The sequence below is a fragment of the Dicentrarchus labrax genome, unplaced genomic scaffold, assembly GCF_905237075.1.
Source record: "Dicentrarchus labrax unplaced genomic scaffold, dlabrax2021, whole genome shotgun sequence".
Lineage (NCBI taxonomy): Eukaryota > Metazoa > Chordata > Actinopteri > Moronidae > Dicentrarchus > Dicentrarchus labrax.
In genome coordinates, this window is record NW_026136720.1 from 31492054 (window position 1) to 31515434 (window position 23381).

At 39.8% G+C, this 23381-nt stretch overlaps 1 protein-coding gene across 2 annotated transcripts in view; it reads right to left on the reverse strand.

The window, feature by feature from the left end:
- Positions 1–6006: 6006 nt before the first annotated feature.
- Positions 6007–23381, reverse strand: part of LOC127353458 (guanine nucleotide-binding protein G(o) subunit alpha) — a 109849-nt gene continuing 92474 nt past the window's right edge. The window contains exons 7-8 of one of the 2 annotated variants that reach the window (XM_051382718.1): positions 12518–12671; positions 6007–9056 (exon numbers count right to left, since the gene is read on the reverse strand). In XM_051382718.1, the coding sequence (XP_051238678.1) occupies positions 8869–9056; positions 12518–12671 (342 nt within the window). In that variant the 3' untranslated portion in view covers positions 6007–8868. Of the gene's footprint in view, positions 9057–12517; positions 12672–13637; positions 19960–22805; positions 22960–23381 lie in introns of those variants that run through there. The other variant, XM_051382717.1, reaches the window with a different exon arrangement.

The following is a 23381-nucleotide window of genomic DNA, read 5'->3' on the forward strand; positions in this document are numbered from 1 at the left end:
TCCAACCCAGATGATGTGATGTTGGTTGAGTGGAGACAGAGACTGGATGAAAGTCAGACGGCAACATGGATGGAGATGTGGATGAATGACAGCAGATAAGACGGTAGGCGGATGGTGACTGAAAATAAAACAAACAGCATACACTCAATGTGCAGGACAGTTATTCATCACAAGTCCATTAATGTTCACAGAGATCTGCTTTAATACAGTTCCTGCTCTGCAATGATTTCTTCAGTAACTCATATCAACTGTAGACATAACTCACAGCATACCTTAAGGTACATGATTGCATCTTATTTATTTAACAGTTCAAAACACAGTCACTGGCAGGACTCCATACACAACTTACATTAAGTTTAGCTTTGTGAGAAATTATGCCTCAAAACCTTGTACATCATCTAGGTACCCTGCAGCCCAGTGGTTACTGATCATATCACACACAGCATGTTCAACTGCACATGATGCACAAAACACACAATTACCACGCTAACACACACTAATCTCCTCTTCAGGACTGTCCCGGCAGGTTTTGATAGAAGTACAGGCTTTATGTCTAATGTTGATCTGCATGCACTCTTTAATAATGTATTAGCATGTTAAGGTAACAACTATTGAACTACAAGCATTAACTCACCGGGATATGAGATGTTAACAGTCCATGCACGTCTAGCTGAAGTCGCAGCTCCTCAATCCACTCTTGTTTACCAGTGTGTGTTAACCAAGTGTTACACAACAGTGTTAGGTGGTAAACACAACACAACAGTGAATTGTGAACCAAAGGGTTCAAACTTTAGTTTAATTAGGAGCTTCCAGGGGAGTGAATCTCAGAGGGAGGGAGAAAAACAAAAATGACGAGTGCAACTCCTACCGTTTTCTGTGTGCTGAGGGAGAGCGTGGGAGGAACGAGACACCTTAGGGGGACAGTAACATAATAATCAATCACAATCAGGTTTATTGCAATTAAGTTTTCACATACATTGTACATTGGTGCATAAGAATCACAATCATATTAATGTAGAGTGAAACTACCTTGGTTACAAACCTGAGGGCTGCACTATTAGGGGGGTTGAATCTACCCAGATTTAACTCGGGGTTATCAAGGACAGTCAGGGTTGACAAACTGATTACCTTCACTGGTGTTCAACTGTACTATGACAGTGATTAAGATGTTAGTTGAGTGGTGTCAACTTAATCTGTGGTTGTGCGTTCTCATAACAGGGGTGTGTTCAGCAGCGCAGTCCCGTGCTCCTTATTTGATCCAAGAAGACTGATGTCAGGATATGAGGAGTTTAAAAAAAGTTAACAGACTAATCTCACCATGTGGGCCAACAAAGACAGGGAGGCTTGTTGGCAGCGCAGTGTCGACAGAGTAAATTCACAAGTAACATTACAGTGTTCATGTCATAGGTTCTCTATTTTTATTTTATGGACTCTTATTTGTGATATGATTGAATATGACTGGTAAAATTCCAAAATTAAAGTGGTAATATAATGAAAAATGAATTAAGTTAATTTATTAACAGTGATTAAAGCAAGAAAGTGTGCCTTATCCAGGAGGAAATATGTGTATGCATTGAATTAAGTATTATATGAATTTAAAAGCTCTATGCCTGAAATCAAACATGGTGCCTGGGTCTTAATGAATTAAAATTGACTCCCTACAGCACAAGGCTGAAGGTCTACCTATGTGAATGTAATGCTGATGTTAGAATAAATGTACAGTCAGTCCCACCGATCACCCTCTGGATTCCTCTGGTAGTAGCAGTATAATATTTCTATATTGTCAATTACTTCAGACCTCAAAGCCTTTATAACAATTCAATGGGAACTTACCAAACGCATTCTGGCCCTAGATAGAGAACATCATTGGTGTAAACTAGAGGATATATTTTCTGTCTCTGAACACCTTCGCCCTCCACAGTGAGCCTCTCCTAATCCGTGTGCCAATGTCGTCCATATGTGCCACCATTTTTCTCCACAAGACTGTAGGCAGAGGAGAGGAGGTTTACAGGGTAACATCGAGTGAACTATGAAGATAATCTGCTCGGAGCAGTTGAGACATGCAGCGTAAACTGCCATGATAACATACCTCTTTTAAAACCTTTTGTAGCATGAGTTAATCTGGACATTACACCTGATGTCACAGAGTTACTTCTGAAGTTACCTGGATAAGCCAGTGACCTCGCTTCATAGTACAGCCCCCTGGCTAGCATCAGTTGCCACAAGTGCCCCAAAAAGAAATATGTTCAAGTGACAGAGCCCTTGAGTGGTTGTAGTAATTAAGATGGAAGCAAAGGATGAAGCCAGTCAGGTACTTATTTGGACCCATACCATGATCTTTCTCTAAACCAGGACTCAGCCTTGACACATGGTACCAGCTCTACCGGAGCTGTGCATGTGGGGGCACCCCGACTGACCAACACAGTGCCTTGCTGGATGATGCTGCATTGTGATGAGCCTGGTTAAAAAATGTTGCTGGACCGCCCTGCATTTTTTCCCATGCTGTGCTGTTGTCTGTGATGGGTTAAGAACCTTGTATTGTTAAATGGTTAAATATTAGCACAGTGGACACACCAGAGAGAGCAACAGAATCTACTGACACATCCCTCTGATGTGAGTAGATACTGTACATATTGTTATAGTAATAATTAATAATCACAATGTTATAATAATCAGTCAATAATCATGCTGTACTTTCATTGTCATTATGTGAATGTGAGTTACTATAGTCTGTGTTGATTGGTACTGTGTATTAAATTATGTGGACCCTGTGATACAAAAGCTAATTAGAGTCCAAATAAACAAACAAACCAGATATAGATTAAATTATTGACACAATTTCAAAAGCTGTCGAAGCAGCCCTTTAAGAGCTAGAGAGCGGGAAGTAAGAGGTAATGAGTGACTGAGAGATCTTTAAAAAAAAAAGCAATTATGGTGAGTCGAGTAGATAAGCTTCAGTTTCCCTTCCTTACACCCCCTCTATCCGTTTCTCTGTGTTCACCCGCCCTCCTTCTCTGCTGCTGTCTGATGGCTCTCTCCATGTGCCCAGCCTCTCTCCTCCTCTCTCTGTATTATGTTTGAACCCAGTGAACCAGCCTTTTCCTTACAGCTATACTGCCACGGCAGCGAGGATGAAAGACTCCACTCTCCCTCCACTCTCTCTTCATGTGTGAATGCATAGTGTCTGACACGGCCTCTCTCTCTGCCTCCTATCACTCCAGCTCACATTTACTATTCTATGTGCTCTGACAGGGATCCTTTCTGATCTGTGTGTTTGTGATGTTTCAAGTCAACGGGACCTGCAGTAGAGTTGCAATACACCTTTTGAAGAGGCCAGTGTGTGTTATCTGGTGAAGAGTGTGTACAGTCTGTGCAGGATTACTCCCCTGCTTTATAGCAGTGTATGGACAGGATGTGGCTCCATTTGAGTGTGTGTGACACATAGTGTAAGAGATGAACACAGATGAAATCGGGATTCCATATATTTGTTGTGTTCTTTGGAGAACATTGCTGTGCTAACACCAATACCAATGGAGGATGAGTAAGAGAATCCCATTTCCTGCTGATAGTATATGTGTGAAAGAATAGCTTGGGAATCTGTAAAGCGTAAAGCAAACTGACAGCAGGTAAACACTGAGTCTCTTATATGAGATTTGGATTTTATGAGTTGGTGTCTCCAGTATTTGGGTGTGAGATTTAGACTGTATGTGTTTGTGTTTGTCCTTGTGAAATATGTCAACTCACTTCATGACTTCCTCCCAGTGGGGGTAGACTGAGGGGAGGACAGGAAGCAATATGTTTGTGTCTCTGTTGTCATGTGTGAATCGTGTGTGTGTGTGTGTCTGCCTTTCCATTTTTCATCCCCTTAAAAGAAAAAAAACTCCTTATCTTTATAACCTGTGTCTTCATGGTGCTCATACTGTTCGCTCACTCACAGCATTGCAGAAGTCTGGGGATGTGGTGAGTACACTTAATAAGAGCTTTACAAGGTAATGCACAGATCAACCACATGAGCAGTCACACATAATTTAAGTAAGTACACTTCTTAACAACATTATCTAAACCATTAATTCGGAATTCAATAATTGCAGGAGCAATGTGTAAGATACTGTACAGCCACAATTATTGATGATGAATGTCCTGTAAAACAGATTTAATCAGTTAAGTCAAACCTTGTGGGCTCATTTCATTTCATTGACATTGAAAACAGCCTCTGAACTTAAATATACCAATAAAAAAGTAAAAGTAATCAGTCTTTGTGAAGAAAAAGGTGATATTTGCCCATTGAAAACTCCAGTGCACATTTAAGTTGATGCACAAGCTGAAACAATGGGCTATATTATTTCATTTTCTGGAGATTCATTTGTGCTTGCTGCAAAATTACTTGGGTCCCCCTGGTATTTTTTATAGACTCAACTGTAAATGTTGTCTCCCAAGATAAATAACTGTCTTCCTCTGTGACTGCGGCAGTGTCAGGTTGCCTGCTGTTGGCTATAGGACGCCCAGCTGTAAACAGAGAGAGCTTATTAAAATGCAATTAAAATAGATCATCAGCACCGTTTCATTAGGTGTCACAATGTGTACCAACAATATTCCTAAAGCTGGTTTTGTTTCAGTTATGGTACTGTGCTGCTTTTATTTCCAGTCGTTGGATGTATTTTATATTTCTGCTGGCAAGCTTTTTACTGAGGAGCTTTTACGTTTTTGTTGCCAGCCAGCCATCTGATTATGCACATTACCATAATTAAATCTAACATCTGTGACACCAGCGTCTACCAAGCAAAGTCTCATTTTAGAGTACTGAATTTAGGTTTCATTTGCCGGCCTTAAAGGATTATTTTGGTACCTTCCCTAAGGTGTTTCTGACAGTAGATGGTGGTTGGAAGGCCCTCAGTTTAAAAAAGCAGACAGGAGTGCGGCAATAAGACTTGTACTGTTGTGGAAGGAGCCTGAAACCAAACTTATTTTAGGCATCTAAAAAATTTTAAAAAGTTTGAATAGGACCCATTATGCTCATTTCCTGCTCTATATTCTTAGTCTGAGACTTCACTAGTGTATCTTTGAATCAGGGGTAGGCAACTTGTGGCTCCGGAGCTCTTTAGCCCCTCCCACTGGCTCCCTGTGGCTTTGACAAAAAATAACAAGGAAATGAATAACTTATTTTTCAACATTTTCCTTTATCATTTCTCTGTATTTTGTTGAACCTCAATAGCGGTGGCTGTATATTCACAGAGCTGGTCAGAGACGCTTCAAATGTATGGCAAAAATAGCATATTGTGAACATTTTAGAGACCCCACAAAATCTTACATATCATGTTTTTAGGGGAGCTCATGTCTTATTAAGAGGAGCCAAGCTCAGATAACCAGTTAACAAAATAACCAAAGAAATCTGACATGGACTAGTCACGTACGTTGAAAAAGATATTGGAAATGTTGCACATTGTGGCTTCGTTTAATGTCAACATACAATAGTGTAAGATTATATGACAGAAACTAAGGAAAAGTATAATAGGTTCACTTAAAGTGTACGCTATATTTAGAATATTTTCACCCTGTTACGTCAGACAGCCCTTTTTGACAAGAAACTGAAGCTTTTATATCCATCTATGCTTTCTTCAAAGCTACCAGACTCCTTTCACAAAAATGGTAATTTTCCCTTGCAAAAAGATGGGAGTTACTGGTCTTTCTTTGTGTTATTGTGTGACTTTTTAAGGGCTTAGTTTGGATTTAAACTAACCTACCTGAAGCAGCAGTGGACCAGCAACTCCAGTGTACTGTGAGGTCAAATGACTGTTTTTGTCAATGAAGCCTGGTGGCTTTGGAGAGAGCGATATAACAGCTTCAGGTTTATTCTGATCATATATCTCATGATGATGATTTCAAAAATATCTGCTCCAAATTGCTCCACATATTCACTGCGACTGAATGTGTGGCACTGATTGGGAGCAGTTCTGTCGAAGCTGAAAGGTAAAAACACAGACACAATGACTCACAGACGAGACGAGGTTGGCTTTTTTGTAGTCATGAAAACAGTGGCTTTTTAATGTAAACACTACATTCGATTGGTTTTTCCAGCACGGACATCCCACATGAAATAACAACCATTCACTAAAGAGGAGTAGAGGGGGAGAGAGAGAGAGAGAGAGAGAGAGAGAGAAAGAAAAAAAATCGGCACAGAAAAAAAGCATTCACTGGGTAAAGAACAGAACATAGAGGAGGTAAAAAAATGAAGGTAACAGGAACAGAATGCCAAAGAAACAGGTATATCATGTCATTATACACAGTTGTTTTCTCTTTTAAAAGCTAGAAATCAAGAGGGCAAGAAAGAGAAGTCTATATAGATAGATGGATAGATAGATCGATGAGGGGTAACATAGATTAGGTATGAATAGATAACAAATTTCCAAATCTACTTATTGTGTGTGTGTGAGAAAGAGTGCGAGCAAGTGTGTGTGTGTGTGTGTGACGTGAGAACTGTGCTTTTCATTGTAGACCTGGAAGGTATGAGTCAAACTGAAAAGAGACAGAAGAGGAAGAGGAAGAAGAAAGGAGCATGACTTTTATACAGCGTCGATGTGTGAACATGCGGCGTTCCTAACTAGCGGACGCACCGAGAAACGTGCTCTCCCCAAAAAAAGTGGTTTGTCTTTTTTTTTCTGAAATAATAAAAAATAGATATTGTTATAATATTATATTTAATCGTTCTGAGTCAGGCTAAAGTGAGGACACTGTTCTAATGCAGGGAAACAGGCAAAACGGTAAAAGGAGAGGGGGGTGGGGCACAGTTCAGAGCATTACAACAACACGGGGTCAGTCTGAGATCGTAGTGGTTCCAAATCAGCTCGCTGTCAAACTGGAACGCTTTGCAAAAACTTTTCATTTAAAAAAAGGGAGATATAGAGAAAAAAAAGGTTTTGTAGCTACAAAGCACAATAAATATTATCTTTTGAGACTATTACAGGATCATCATGATCTTTGTTGTTGTAGTAATACCCACGTTGGTTGGCTTTTATTAATCATTGTAGTACTGGGTGGAGATTTGTTGTCCTTTTCTGATGGTTTGAATTCTATGTGTCGCTGTAAGAATCTCAAAATCTACACTTCTTCTTCCGAGCCTCCCACATGACCCATCAACCCTTCAGAACCTTGACTCTCGCATTTTATTTTATCACCCTGCCCGGTCCAATCCAGGAACCGATCAGCTCTCTCCTTCTGTTGCTGCGATCCGTCTTCTTAGCTCTTTTTCAGTTTTTTGTATTTTTTTCCCATCTTTTCGTCTTTTGCTATTTTTTTTTGAAGGATTTTTTGAATTATTATCTCAACAGTATCTATGTGAAGCTTTTTTTTATTTTTTAATAAGTTTTATGAATTAACTGGTCTCTTTATACAAAGGCTTGAGTATCTCATGCTATCTGTGTCAGGGCTTTTAGGAGGAAGAGGAGGAAGAGGAGAGGAGGGGGAGAAGGGGAAGGGGAGAGAAGGGTTGGAAAGAAAGGAGGGGCCCTTTGACCCCAAAATCCGGACGCCAGAGCGCCATGCAAAAAGAAGGCAAAAAAAAAGAGAGAAATGGATGGAGGCGATAAGTAAAGGCATGGCGGTGGTGTGTAAATGAAGAGAGAGAGAGAGAGAGAGAGAGAGAGAGAGAGAGAGAGAGAGAGAGGGAGGTATGTGTAGGACAGGCGATCAATCAATAAATAAATTAATAAATTAATCAACCATTATCAAACCAGGAGTGAGTTTCCTTACATGGAGAATGTTAGTAGGTCTAGGGGTTATAACAGTGAGGAAGGTAGAGTTATAACGTTGTGTACTTGCTTCTAAAAGCGTAGCTATCTACAATACAGTACCTCCGTTACATGGCACTGATAGGACATTTAGCACATTTCCTATTGGCTCTCAGGCGCGGCCATGACCGACGGTTGGCTAATGGCTAAGGCCAGGTTTGGGAAACAGGAAGCCTCACTTCCTGTTGATGAAAACCCGATTGTGGGGAGAAAAAAGTTACTCAGAAACAAAAAGGAAATGTCAACAAATATCTTAAAATGTCTCGGCTAATGTAAACAAAAGACTAATGTTAAAATCCGTGTTGTCAGTTTCAGCAGGTCTCGAGAGTTTTTTTAAGGTTTTCGTCGACCTGTCTGGTTTTTTTTTTTTTTAGTGCTATTGACATTTTCACATATTTCCGCAAAAAAGATGTTATAACGTAATCACTACTATAGCAACAAAACAAAAAAACAAACAAAATCATAAACAAACAAAGGTGTCAAGGTGAGGCAAAATGTGAATAAAAATCAGTGTACAGACTGATACTCATGTAATAAATATACGCACGATCAACAAAGATAAAACAGAAGTCATATTCATAGTAATAATAAAAAAAAAAACTGCAAAAAAGTACAGGTTTTGTTTTTGTTAACAACGAAAGACACAGCTGAGAAAGGAAAAGAGGAGGACAGGGAACGGAGGCTTTCATTGACTTTGTTCAAGAAGTTTTCAAGGCTGCAGGGTTTCGGGTTTTCTACTAAAACAAATCAGTTTGCTCGGCAGCGGGCCAAAGAACATCAGGAGGAGAAGTCAGAGCGAGAAGAGAAGAGACAAGAACTAAAACATTATATATATATATTTATATATACGTATTCCTATTTTTTTTTAAATTATCCTCATTATTAATATGTACCTAGTTGCATTTTTCTTTCTTTTTCTTTAAATAATCAGCAGAATCATCATTGTCGTCATCACCATCATCATTTCCACAGCAGTGTCAAAGGAACAGGAACAGGGAGGGGGTGGGGTGGGGGGCGGAGGACAGGAAGGGTGAGCGAGAAGAGGGGACAGAGGGGGAGGACATTACGGGGTGTGTGGGCGTGCTCAGTACAAGCCACACCCTCGGAGGTTGTTGGCGATGATGATGTCGGTCACGGCGTCAAACACCACCTGGATGTTTCCTGTATCCGTGGCGCAGGTCATGTGACAGTAGATTTCCTTATTTGGAGAGCGATTCTTGCTCTCGAACTGTGCTTGGATGTAAGCAGCTGCGTCCTCATAGGTATTGGGTCCTGGAGATAGAAAAGAGAGACAAACGTAGATGACACATTTATCTACAGAACTGTTGCACACTGCAAGAAAGGAACCTCAAGAACGTAAAAAAAAAAGGCTCGGTTCTGAGTCTTACTTTTTTTTTAAAAGAAAAATCTTGTCAAGCATGTTTTACGTGCGAAAAGTAATCTGGTTTCAAGAAAATCGATCTAACTTTGTCTTAATAAGATATTACAGCTCATATTAAGCATATTAAACCAGTAACAGGTTACAACAACAGTGGAACAAGATTATGTGTAAAAAAGGTCAAATATAAGAATGCTTCTGGTGCCTTCATTTGGCTAATTATTAATCTAAGATTAAGGTACACATCAACTCAAAACGTTTATTTTAAATGAATTCTATTTTAAATAACTAAGTTTCCATTGCAAGTTTTTATAATTTTTTCTAGTTTTAAGGCCCATTACAATATTTGATTGGCTAGATTTGTATGCCAGTTCTATGAATTATAGCCAAGCAACGCTAGCCTACCCCATTGGAAGGTTTTTTTTGCTTAATGCAAATAATGTTTAAGAATATTTGGCTTGTTTCTCAAAGGGTTTTTGCAGTGTTTTACTGGAATAAAGAAGTTGAATCAGTAGTTCTACTTGAATAAAGAACGTGTGCTTTTCCACTTCAAGCATTGGTGTGCGTGTGTGTGTTGGCATGCTGAAGACTATGTGCTGAAGAAACAATGCCTCTAACACCACCACCAAACCTCATTAACACCACCAAGTTGTCTGTTTATATATAGATATATATCTATATATCTATATATATACAATATCTATTACTAATGTTTACAAGCTGTTCAACCATCACAGTATATATATTTATCGGTGCACTGTCTCAACCTTTCTACATTCCAATTTATTCACTTATCATTACTAAACACCTGCCTACCACAGTATTATATTTGATTTAATGGTATATTATATTATATTCCTATATTTTAACTTCTGCACTATTTTATGTCATTTTCTCTTTATACATATTGTTTGAGCAGTGAGAACTTCATTGCCAATGACTGATTCACTGTAATTGTGCACATGACAATAAAGCACTTGTTCTCTCCATGTTCTGAAACTAGCTCTGATTCTTAATCAATAATACTTTATTTTCCCTGGTTGCTCTTCTTTTGTTGCACAGAACAAGAAGTCAGGGGTTCAAAAACATTATTCTAAGAGTCTTCCTGGGGGAAAGTACGGGAGGGAGGGAGGGAGGGAGGGAGGGAGGGAGGGGAAAGAGACGGAATGTGTCGGATAGACTTAACTGTGATTATCAGGGCAGTTAGCAGAGAATAAGTAAAGCATGAGAGACAGGAATGAACAGGATCGGCTGAGAGAGCTGCGTGTGTGTGAAGAGGGCAGGAGACAGCTCTCACTTGCCATCACCTCTTCCTTCTTCATGGCTGACCAAGCGTGACTGTCTCCTGCTCTCTGACTCCCAATCGCCTCCTTTTCACTGCCACGACTACATCTGACTCTCACCCCCACATGAAGAAATCTCTCTCCTGTTTTCTCCCCCTCAAAGCTTTAATTTCAGCCTCTTGACTGCCTCTCTCTCTCTCTCTCTCTCTCTTTTTATCTCTGCTATCCTTTTAAACACAGTAAAGTAAATCTTCATGTATATCGCTCTTTTCAAACTGAGGTTGCAAACAGGCGACATCAAACGTCTGGTTATTTTGCTCCAGCTATCCCTCCTGCTAACAACTGATGATTCAGCTGACTCGCCGCTGTAAACAGCTGCTTTGATTAAAAGTGCCACATTTCTCAGAATGGTTTACAACTCACTGACAGTAAATGTCAAGATTGGTGCTGGCAGCTCCGGAGGTACAATGCAGAACAAACTAACTAATCTACTGTATCAAGCAGCAGTTAATCAGTGGCCAGAAACACGGGAGGGGTTTCGGAAAGCTATTTCACTTCTGGGAATCACACTGAGATCAGACAGCTGGTAGTCATTCATACTCTTATATCATCTCTTTTAAATTAGTGTTCCTCTCTTTAACCCTGCCTCACATTCTGTAGTATGACCTCGGCTGCAGCATCCTTTTACTGGCTTTCTGGAAGCTTTTTGGTTTCTTGCTGAGAGTCATATGAGAATACTGAAACCACTCATGTTTGTCAATCTGTCTGCAAATATTAGGGATGCACGGTTCAACTGATAATTACCTGCTTCTCATGGCCGATATCGATAAGATAACAGATGATTTCACATTTTTTGTATTTTAAAAAGAAGTTCACAACCTGTAGTTTTTACACACTCGGTGGTAAGAAAGCCTGAGATGTTTAATATTCCAGCTCTAATCTAACCAAATCTGACATCAATAGTTCTGACTCTTCAATTCTTATTGTTTATTGGTTATGTTTATTTTTTTGTATTTGTATTATTTGTATTATATTTTTATTTCATCAAAAACTTACTTTGGCTTGATTGAACATAAAGACTATCAAATGTGTTCAGTTAATATTCAGTTGTTATTTATTTACCTCACTTATTCATGATAATATAAGTTTCCCATTGTCGGCTGATCATTTATCTGCCCCGATAATTATTGTGTATCCCTAGTAAAAATTAAGCAAGCGGCTGGTTAGCTTAGCTTAGCATAAAACCAGGAAAGAGGAAACAGCAAGCCTGGTTCTGCCCACAGGTAACAAAATCCCATTATTAAACACCTTATGTCCTATTTATTTAATCCCAATTTGCTGTTTTACATGGTTTATAGGCTGGACTGTTTTTTGGAATTTATATATATATATATATTTTTGTACTGATTAAACAAACAAGATATAATGTGTTAATGAGATTTAGAGGTGCTGGTAGTCACCTTTGGACAGAACCAGGCGAGCTATTTTTCCTGTTTTCAGTCTATATGCTAAGCTATGCCAACCGGCTGCTGGCTCCAGCTTCATATTTAACATACAGATATCAATATTCTCATTGAGGCGACCCGGGGCGTCTGTAGAGTGATTCTAGGGAACAAAGCCACAACAGTCCTTATTTTCAGGTGATTATACAGTAATGATAACATACCTATTAATATTATATTCAGATTATATTATATTTCTGACAATAGATCCTCCTAAATGTTACACACTGGACCTTTAAGATACATTTTCAAGACTGACTTAGTGGTCCTATTGTGCACGAGTCTGCACATGAAACCTGTATCCTCAGTAATGTGGGCAAAGCTAAATTCTTATAGCTGTGTTTTGTTTTTCTCATTTAAAACTTTAAAGCAAATTGATCAGTGAGTTTATGGTATATCGGACTGTTTCCTGTCCTGTGTAATTGGATTCAGTTTCACTGGTTCACAGCTTTCTGTGAATCAATATTGTACACCTGTCAAGTTTTGTTGCTGCTTACACGTTTTGAGAGCTGCTATTTCTCACCATACACTCAGGGAAATTGACAATTTAATTTTTTTATGTTTTCCTACCTGTGTATTCGGGGAAGCAGATGCTGAGTGCAGACTTCTTGATCTTCTCTGCAAACAGATCCTTCTTGTTGAGGAAGAGGATGATGGAAGTGTCGATGAAGAACTTGTTGTTGCAGATTGAGTCGAACAGCATCAGGGACTCGTGCATGCGATTCTGTGGAGGAGGACGGAAGAAAGGAATGGACGGGGAAAATGGACAAAAAGGAATGAGACAGCAAAGAGGAATAAAAGGAGGGGGATGGGATTAGATGAGATTAAGGAAACAGGTGAAAGGAAGAGGAGAGGATTAAAGAGAGAGGAGAGAGAAGAGGAGGAGTGAGATGATAGGGAGGGGACAAAGAGAGAAGATCAAGGACAGACAAGAAGAGAAGGTGAATGGATGATGATAAAAAAAAGAGAAGAAAGAAGAGAAAAGTTAAAGTTACTGACAATCTATAACCTTTGCATTGGAGAATGAGGACATGGGACATGCAAATGAGCCAAACACAACTGTTACTTTCACACACACACAAACACACTGAGAGAGAGAAATAATTACACCCCCCTCTCTCTCTTTTTCCAATTAGAACGTCAGTTAAAGAGAGAGGAGAGAAAAAAGGGGGAGACATCAGGGGGGATCACAGTTTTTCTGCACAATTATTGCTTGTGCATCCTTGATTCAATTAAATGCAACATATTATGCAGTGTCAAGGACACCGACTGAGGGTAGATTTCTTCGTCTCACTCACTCTCTCACACACATTAGTATTATGCGTAATGAAGCCCAGGTGACTGCCAGACAATCTCCCAACACACACACACACACACACACACACACACACACACACACACACACACACACACACACACACACACACACACACACACACACACACACACACAGTAGTGACAAGAAACTGCGGCAGTGTTAGTTTACAGAGCTGTGGAGGAAATTATTTCCAACATTTACAACAAATCATAGTTTTGGAAAACAGAGGCAGTGAGTGGGAAGGAAGGAAAAAGACAATCTACAAACATCCTCGGTGTTTGTATTTAAATATTCTGCAAATGCAAATTCACACACACGCACACGCACACCGACAGACACAAAATAACTGGATCAGGATAATGATCACACATATCGAGTTACTCATGTGGTGCTTTATTGTCATGTCTCTTGTATAAATACAACTTTCAATAAATTATCACAGCAGTGGGGAGATACAGCAGATATATTTTACTTACAGTGCACAGTAAAATGGCACACACATATAGACACACAAACATACACAAAAACAGGTTTGCATTTTGCTGCAAGCGATCTGTACAGTATAGACAGGTGCTGATTGGTCTTGGACTGAGGGGTTCAATGGTGTGGGCACTGGAGGGTGGAAGGCTAAAAGCACTGCAGCAGTACGGGCTGAGAGCACGATGAGTGCAAGGACTGTAACCACATTGTACTCTGCCTCCTTCATTCTACAGTTCATTACGGTCATGTGCCCGGTGGCTTTCTGAATCGTCATGCTCATTTTATGGACTGCAAAGGTTGAGTGTGAACTGAACTTCTTTAAAAGCATTTACAAGCAAAACTCCAATTCTTAATGTGAAGCATACATAAGTCAGCGAAAAGCTCATTTAAATCCAATATGGCAAACATTTGGCACCAAACTCTGGGATCAAAACTCAACACAGTTCTTTACTTGGCTACCATTGTGGGGAATTGTTTATGCTGCTACGGCACTGGATTGGCTCAAGGTGCTAACAGTTCTTTTGTGCCACCACCTGCTGCCCAGATGAACTAGCACCTTTGTTATCTGAATAAACCCCTGATTCTATTATTCACATCAGAGCCAGCCACCTAAAAAAGAAATACACTACCACCCATGAACCGTCTCTGTCATGACCTCAGACTACATTACCCACAAATCTCTCCTTCACTTCTGCCTAAAGGAGTCCGTTATTTATCACTGTGACACCCACTATTCTCTCAGCCTTGCGTGCTGATATCATTTCCCACTGGTTGTTTGGGGTTTATTGGTAATTCATCAGGAGTAGAGACAGGTTGTGAAAAGCACAAAAGCACACATATACATGCCCAAACACATACACACACACACACACACACACACACACAGACACACACACACACACACACAGACACACACACACACACACACACACACACACACACACAGACAGACACAGACAGAGACAGAGACAGTGATCTGCTCATATTTCCTCTCTGAGGAAGCATCAACCCTGTCGCCACCTTATAAACTACTAATAGCTTTAGAGCTATTAGAGAGAGAGAGAGAGCGAGAGGGAGAGCGAGAGAGAGAGAGAGCAAAGCAATGAGAGCAAATCAAATGATTACATGGAATTTTTTGGCTATATGTCTGTCTAACTGGCGTAGGATGTGAGGAGGACTCTGTGGCGGGTGATTAAAACTGCCATCACTGATATTGGTGAGGTGAGGGGACTGTGCAGAACCCAAAGGACTTAAAGACAGCCCCCAGCCCATCCCTCCAACCATGAAGGAGAAACTATGTTGGGTGCAAAACTCCCAAAAGGCCCTATCTAGAGCCAGTGTTTGGGTAGCTACTGCAGAAACATTGCAGATTCTGAAGAGGACCCGCTCCCTCTGTAGATAAAAACAGCTCATTCTAAGGTAACGAAAACACAATGATTCTTATATTCTGTAATGAAAACATAACCATGAATATTATATTCCATTTCTGACAATAGAACCTCCTAAATGTTACACACTTGACCTTTAAGTGAGGATGATGCTAAACTAAATTATTCAGTCATTCAACAAACTATGAATTAATCACACTTCAGGCCACTTTTACAGCGACAGGGCATACACAGGACAGAAAAAGCCTGTAATGGGCAAGGGCATGATTCAGGTGCAAAAGTCAGAATAGTCAGAATAGTTTGTTTTGTCACTTCTGTGTCTTGCACTGTGCACATGCACAGATGCTAATTGTTTTCAGCATGTCAGTGTAAAATATTAGTTCGGCCTCTATGCAAATTACAAACAAAACTTGCCTGTCTAAAAAAACTTGCACACACTTCGACATACTTTAAAAAAAGGAGGGAAGCTTCCCTGCAGTGTCACGGCTGACAGAAGTGGGAAGTGAAGTCAATCATAGAGCTAATGCAGTAAGATCTTCCTTTCACATCATGTAATGAATTAAACAATGGAGAAGATCAGAAACTAGAGGCCTTCAGCAGCAGGCTTCATGTTTGGCAAAAGAACCAAAAAAGCTCTCTTTGGTGGGATACGGTGGTATTATTTGGCACCGGCAAGAAAGGTGTTGTGACATTTTGAAGTCCCATGGGTGTGTTTGTCTTCAGTGTGTGTGTGTACGTATGTGTGGGTTTGTGTAGAGGGCCTGTGTGTGTGGAAAGGGTAGATAGGTGCCTTCTGGGTAATTAATCCACAGATACTGACTCCGCCACAACACCCATGGGCTGATGTTGTCTCTCACACAACGCACATACGCGCACACCATAGACAAGCACACACACGCAGACACAGAAACACACACACACACACACACACTGACCTTTCCCGTACTCTCAACAGACACACACGTAAGTGACTATATACAATCTGCAAACACACACGATTACACACAGGATACAAAGACATAACCACACACACACACACACACACACACACACACACACACACACACACACACACACACACACACACACACACACACACACACACACACACACACACACACACACACACACACACACAGAGAGAGAGAACAGGCTGATCAACAGCCTTAGGCAGTTCTCTAATTAGGAAAAGTTGGCACAAATGTGGAAGGAAGAGCCGATGACGTCGTCTACCTGTTTTAAAAATCGCAGCTTTGAGCAGAGGGTGGAGACACGTCCTAGCTGTTTGAGTGTCGAGGGAAGAGTGGAATATAGCAAATGCCGCGCTCATACATAAATAAAGAAGCTCTCTGCCTCTGTTTGCCAGGGAGCACTCACAGCAGTAAAGCTGTAAACACACTCAGCTCAGTCAAATCAACAAAGTCCCACTGACAAACACGGCTCAGTTTCTATGCGATGCTGTAAACTGTTGCTTATAAAGGAAGAAGGGAGGAGCTGATGATATTTTCCTGGTATTATATGCATCTCTTTGGCTTTAACATTAAGGCTCAAACCTGAACTGCTCCCACCAATTGCACACATCACTTTTTATTCCCCCTAAGCTGTGCACTACATCAAACCTCAGTCCAACAGGAGCTCTGGGACGACTACCATCTAGCAGAAATGGAACCCGCTCAGCAGAAAGCAAAACATCAGGACTAAAACAACAAGATTGACATTCGTGTCCCAGAGGACCATATGTACTCACCAGCACACAATCTTTCAAAGCTCACCTCTGGCTTAATAAGGCAGAGTGGTGGACGATAGGGATATTACACTGTGCAGCCCCACACAATGGATGCGGCCCCACGGCCTCATAAAATCGATGCTTCCTTTGAAGCATTATCTGGCAATTGTGTGGTTGAGTCAGCACACTCTTGTAGCTCCTCTGTTTAAAGTGATTTTATAGTGGACCCATGCATGCTGCAGCAAGGGGGCCTGGAAAACCAATCCTAACATATGAGCAAAGGTGACATCCACATGGATGAGGGGTGATGGCAGAATAAATAACATAGATAGCAACGTCCTCACTGTAAATTTAAATATGAGCTTTACATTTAAGGTGAAGGGAAAAAAACAAGAAATTATACTGCTCACCTCTTTTAATTTTTTATCAAAAGTACAATTTCAATTACCTTCCTCTATAGGGACAAAGAACAAATTTACTTCCAAATGAAATGCATCCAAGTCCAAAACACTAAGGTTATGTGATAACCAAGCAGTTTCCCAGCAACATGGAAATACACAATTGAGTTCTGCTGTATGAACTCCTGTTTGGGTTTTCAATAAAATGATAAGCTACCATTGCTCCAACCTTGACTGATGCCCCACAGAACTGAACAAAATGACTGAACTGTCAATGAGCACGTCAACTCTATGCTTAAGTCAAATGACACCAAAAATAAAATAAATATTTCTTCTAATAATATTCAAAATAATTTTATTTCTTCTTGAATCCCAATTGTGAATGTGATTATAATTTTTTTGAAATTTTGATTGTTGAAAAATGAGGCAATCCTAGCCAAACCTTTGATATGACCAAGAGGAGTCGCCAAAGTCGGAAATGTTCAAATCCTACACATTTAACTTGGATATACTGGCTGAACCTATCATCCTAGGTACCATCAATTTGCAATGTAGTAAAAAAATAGAAATGTCACTTTACAGAAAAACAGTCATAAGTGGGATTACCTTTGGTCTTATTACATTTCATATTCTGAACAGCCCACTCTGATAAACCCCCTCTTCCCTCAGGATGAGATGAATTGGTCCTACTTGTTGAATCATTATGTTAAAGAGGCAATGCACACTTAAAAATGTCGTATGAGCTGTAAACTAAATAACATGACTGTAACATGATGAAATATATCAATTCATGTCTTAAAAATCTACTGTTTTGAATCACTCTGAATCTTGCAAGCTCAATGCTGACGTAGAGTTTGGGACTACTTTACGTCATCACATTAATATGAAATAAAGAGTGTTAACGCCCTCTAATCAGAGAAGGGCCGCCCACCCCCTCCAGCTGTGGAACCACTGTGCTCATTTTCAAATGTATACTAATATAATACAATAGATGCATCATTTACAGGAGTACTTGTGCTAGGTTTTTGCTTTAGTATTTCAGTGCAGGCTTGTGCTTTCGAAGCATCACCAGACTGATTCATATATTGGAAAGTTAGCCTCTCTGAGCCATTAGTTTAGCTAAAATACAACCGCTAGCTTAACAGTACCACACACAAACCTTCACAAATAATCGTGAATGTGCTTCTAGTGACTGGCAAAGCTGCAGCGGACTCTCTGGCATCAGACTGTTTAATATGGAACTACTAAGGGGCAATATTTAACCAATACATATTATAACTAGACAACTAAACCATCATATGAAAAAGTACAGAAAAATATACAAACGAATACAATTTGAACTAATTTAATATGCAATTAAAACTCTAAATGCTATTTCATAATTTCAGTATGGTTCACTGTGATTGCTTATTTCATTAAAGCAATCTCAAAATGCTCTATATGAAAGTGTATTTTTTATTTCACTGACATTTTTCTGTTACTATTCTGCTGCTGGTCCCAGCCTCTTAGCAGGCTCAGCAAGTGCTATGAAATAAATTATTGTGAAAATAATACACTTAATAATAATCAGTTTTGTTTGACTTGTATCTAATAATTTCACAATGAGTGGTTCATCAATTATTTTCTATATTAATTCATATGATGATTTAAGTCATTATGTCTCATTTATTTATTAAATAATAGTCATTTTGGAGCTCAATAGTTAAAAGAGCATGGCTTAGTGCAACAAGACAGTTGGAAACTACCCTACTACATCTGAGCAGGACGGTCACCCGATAAGGAGGGGTGCTACAAAAGCTATTTTTCATAAAGTATAAATATAAATGCTTTTTTTGCTGATTTCTATTTTCTTTGCATTTCTTTATAGTAGGTTGGACATAATCTTGTCAATAGTCTAAGATCTCATGTACATGATCATGTGGTGAACATGAAGTCTGAAGAACAACTTTCTGAAGCAAACTGAGATTGAAATGAACTTGATTGATACTGCTTGGACGACATACTCATATATTCAAATCAAATTTAAATAAAAACAATTAGAATACTTTGGGGTAGAGACATAATTCTTGTTACACTATTTTTCGGGACTGCTGGTGAACCCCTAAGATGGCTGCACTTCATTTGCATTCTGTCTAGTTGATTGAGTAACACAGCACTACTGTACGTACAAACCAGTCTCAGGAATCTTGTATCCTTGTAAAGCCGACTGTAGGTGTTGTGCAAGATTTCTGCAGCACACCAGCAAAAGATTTGGAGCTATAAATAAATGCACAAATACAGTAACTTTACAGCAATTAGTTCTTCTTTAGAAGGAAGTAAAAAAGACAAATACCTTAAAAGAAGTCTCACCCAACCAACCAATTCATTATTTAAGAGGTAAGTTGGACTAATGGCGAGTCTTACGGTAAAGCAATATAATGACATCATGAACATATTGATCACATCACTGACATGGTACCCCACATTGGAAAATACAAGTCAAACACCCATCATCTATTGGCTAACATTTAATCATCAGTACAGGCCACACCCCCGCAGGTTATTTGCTATGATGACATCAGTGACAGCATCAAAGACAAACTGGATGTTGTTGGTGTCTGTAGCGCAGGTCACATGGGAGTAGACCTCTTTGTTGGGTGACTTGTTCTTGCTCTCGTACTGACACTTAATGTAGTCTATTCCCTCCAAGTAAGTGTCTGGACCTAAAGAGAGAGAGATATGGGAGAGAGAGAGAGAGAGAGAGAGAGAGAGAGAGAGAGAGAGAGAGAGAGAGAGAGAGAGAGAGATGACAAATAGTGGGAGTTAGGTGAAGGCTTAAAAGCTGTTGTTATGTGAGTCTTTATATCAGTGGACCATCCTCCATTTTCCATATCAGCACTATTTTCTGATATTTTCTGAAAACATAACCTTTGACATTCTAGCTCAGCACACATTCTGCTGAGGTGTACGGAGCGCTTTGCTTACTGCGAGCCAAGCTTGAATAAATATGAAACATGGACAACTTTTTTAGACAAAATGGAAAGGTGATTTTGGGCTGACAAATGAAATGTGATGGAAAATGTTATGTCTTGTTATTGTTGGCAAGGTTTACTGGTTTCTGAACATGCCAGTGTATCATAGTCTTTATACAGCAACAGAACAAGTGTGACATATACGAGGTCCTAGAGCCAAAAGGATGGAACCATTATTCATGCTGTATATTGATTCATTTTACAGCAGGGCCAAATCTACTGTATGCCCTTTTAGTTCAAGTCCATTATAAACTGCAAGTTTAGTTCTGCTTGTAATGTAAGCATTTGGCATGCAGCGGATTTAATCAAGAGCTTTAATTTGTTGTAATGCTTTTGGAATGAGTCAGATCTCTGTGATTGGAGTAATTCTGCTCAAAGTGTCACTAATATCTATCTGGCTCTCAGCCATTAGCAGCACTGTGGTTTGTCTGTCCGCTTCAGCAGCAACTTTGTCAGAACAGGCACGAGGCCATGTAAAAGGATGAAGAGAAGAGAAGAGGAGAGGAGAGGAAACAGGTTTGGAATCCTAATTCTCTCTTTCTCACAGTCTTGCTGTTTTGGTCTCTCTCCATCTTGCTTTCCCACAGCCTTGCTTTGTCTATTTTTTCCCCCTAATTTTCTCACACTCTTGCTCGCTCTGTCTTTTTCATTTTCTGTTGTTTCACCCTGTGTTGTCTTATCTCTCATTTTCTCTTGTATCTAGCACACTTGAGCTCCTCACTCCTGGCAGCACTCCCGATTTCATTCATTGTTTTACTTCACTTCTTTGACTCTCATCTTTGTTTTGATTAGAGTCTGAAGCCTATCTGTTTTTTTCTGTTACCTTCAATCTTCTATTTCCCATTCTGTCTTTTATCCTCCAGCCTAACAACCTTTTGTATACATTGTTACGTTCATCAGAGCAATTGTACTTTTAGCAGATAACTGAACTCTTTTGCACTCAATGGTGCTGACTTCACCTAAGATAAAGGCCGGGGTAGCAGATTAAGTGTGACGCTATCGTGACGTCACCCATTGGTTTGTGGAGTACTGTAGCCTCGAGTTTGGCATTATGGCCGTCACCATGTTGTTTTTTTGCAGCCAGCAGAAATGACATACTGTATGTTGACTTGTGCTCATTGGCTGCACAGTTTCAACTAATCCGTGGCAGGAAAAAAATGTGGCTCACCTGGTCACACAAGTTCTTGTATTACAGATAAACAATACACTTTTCTATTAGAAAGAATGCAGGTTTTAAACATTTCTGCATAATCCAGAAACTCTGTCTACAATTATATACTGTCAGTGCCCAAGATGCCTTAATATGACTTAATGAATGAAGTTAGTATGTAAACAGACTGATTTAGGCAGTGGGTTTGTGTTGTAAATTAAATGTAGGGGTTGGAAATATATTCAATTAATCCCATTAATTTAAAGTGTTAAATATTTACATTGTGAAAACTGAGGTATTACAGTTTGCTGTTGGCTACATTAGCTGTCTTGAGTCACGACTAATTTCACATACAAATAAAGCTATAGGAGTTACAGATATGTTTACTTTTGTAACCATTATAACTGTAATTTAAAAGGGAAAGCAAATTTAAGCTCAGTACACATTTGGTGAGATGGCATGTTGTAATAATTTAACTTGGTGAATGCTGTAAAGAGCCATATTGTGTAGTAACAGATACTGTCCCCCAAATGGCATGTAGCTGGGACATGTTGCCTCTAAAAACAGCGGCCTGCAGTGGGTTGTCAAGTGGGAACATTTGGCAAATACTGCTTAAATTTTTGACGGGGCAATCGTTTGGACAACTGTAACGGCAACTGCACCAAACAGTGCAGTGAAGGGAATGAAAGTACTTTTGATACATGTGGAAGAAAATTTGCTGTTGGACAGGGGCATGTCCAGACTTTGGACTGCGGTGGCACAAGTGGGGCACTGACTTATGCAGGAGTGGCATGTAGTATGTGTCTCAGCTTTCCAGTCTTACCAATTTATGCAATTCCAATACTGTTTAGGGACCCCAGGCCACAGAAATATTCAAATACACTAGGCAAAAATAATACATTTAAACCCCATACAAAAAAAACTGCAGGTTTTTGCCCACAGCTGCATGGGATTACCATAAAGTTGGCATGTCTGCAAAGGGGAGAGCCATAGGACCCATTTTCATTTAGATATCTTGAGGGCAGATGTCAAGGGATCCTTTTTTTTTCTTTTGCCAAAATTTAGCCTAACTTTGGAGTGTTATTGAACCCCCTTACCAACACTGGTTGGTACCAATGGATGCGTTCGATCATTTAGTTTCATATGATACTAGTATCTTCACTCCAGAACTTGGCCTATCAGACTTCTTGGGGACTACACAAAGATGTTCACAGGTTTAGCGTTAAAATGCTTTGTCAAGAACCCAAAACAAAGCTACTCTTTAAATGGTTGTGAATACTGGGTGGGGGACGCTCTACCTCAGCAGCCTACTAGTATCCATGCAAATTATATAGTATATAGTATGAACTAGTTATAGACTATCACTCTCAAGAGTTTGGATATGTACCAGTGTACTCAGGGAAGCAGATGGACAGGGGTGATTTGCAGATCTTGTTTTCAAAGATGTCCTTCTTGTTCAGGAAGAGGATGATGGAGGTGTCCTTAAACCACTTGTTGTTACAGATGGAATCAAACAGCTTCAGAGACTCGTGCATTCGGTTCTGTAGAAGAGACATTAGCAAGTGTTAAAGGGGCTTTAAAACACACTCTTCTTCATGCTCACAAACACATGGATTCACACCCAAAAATGTCAACCAAATGAATGCACGTGTGTTCCAAAAGCACATGTGCACAAGCAGCCAAATGGAGAACACACACAACATACAAACCGTTTAAACACAAAGAGGAATTGAGCAAATAAAAATGAGAAGGAGGAACAGAGGTACTGAGGAGTTCCTCCTGTCTATGGACACAGCATTTACTTCTGCATAGTGAGTTGGTATTTGTGTGTGTGTGTGAGCACGTGTGTATCAACATATGAGTAATAGAAGATATTAGTAAGCTGGTTGTTTCAGCTGAGTTAAACCAAGCCATGCACTTATAGCTATTAAGCTGTGAGCCACTGCATACTTTTACAGGAGTA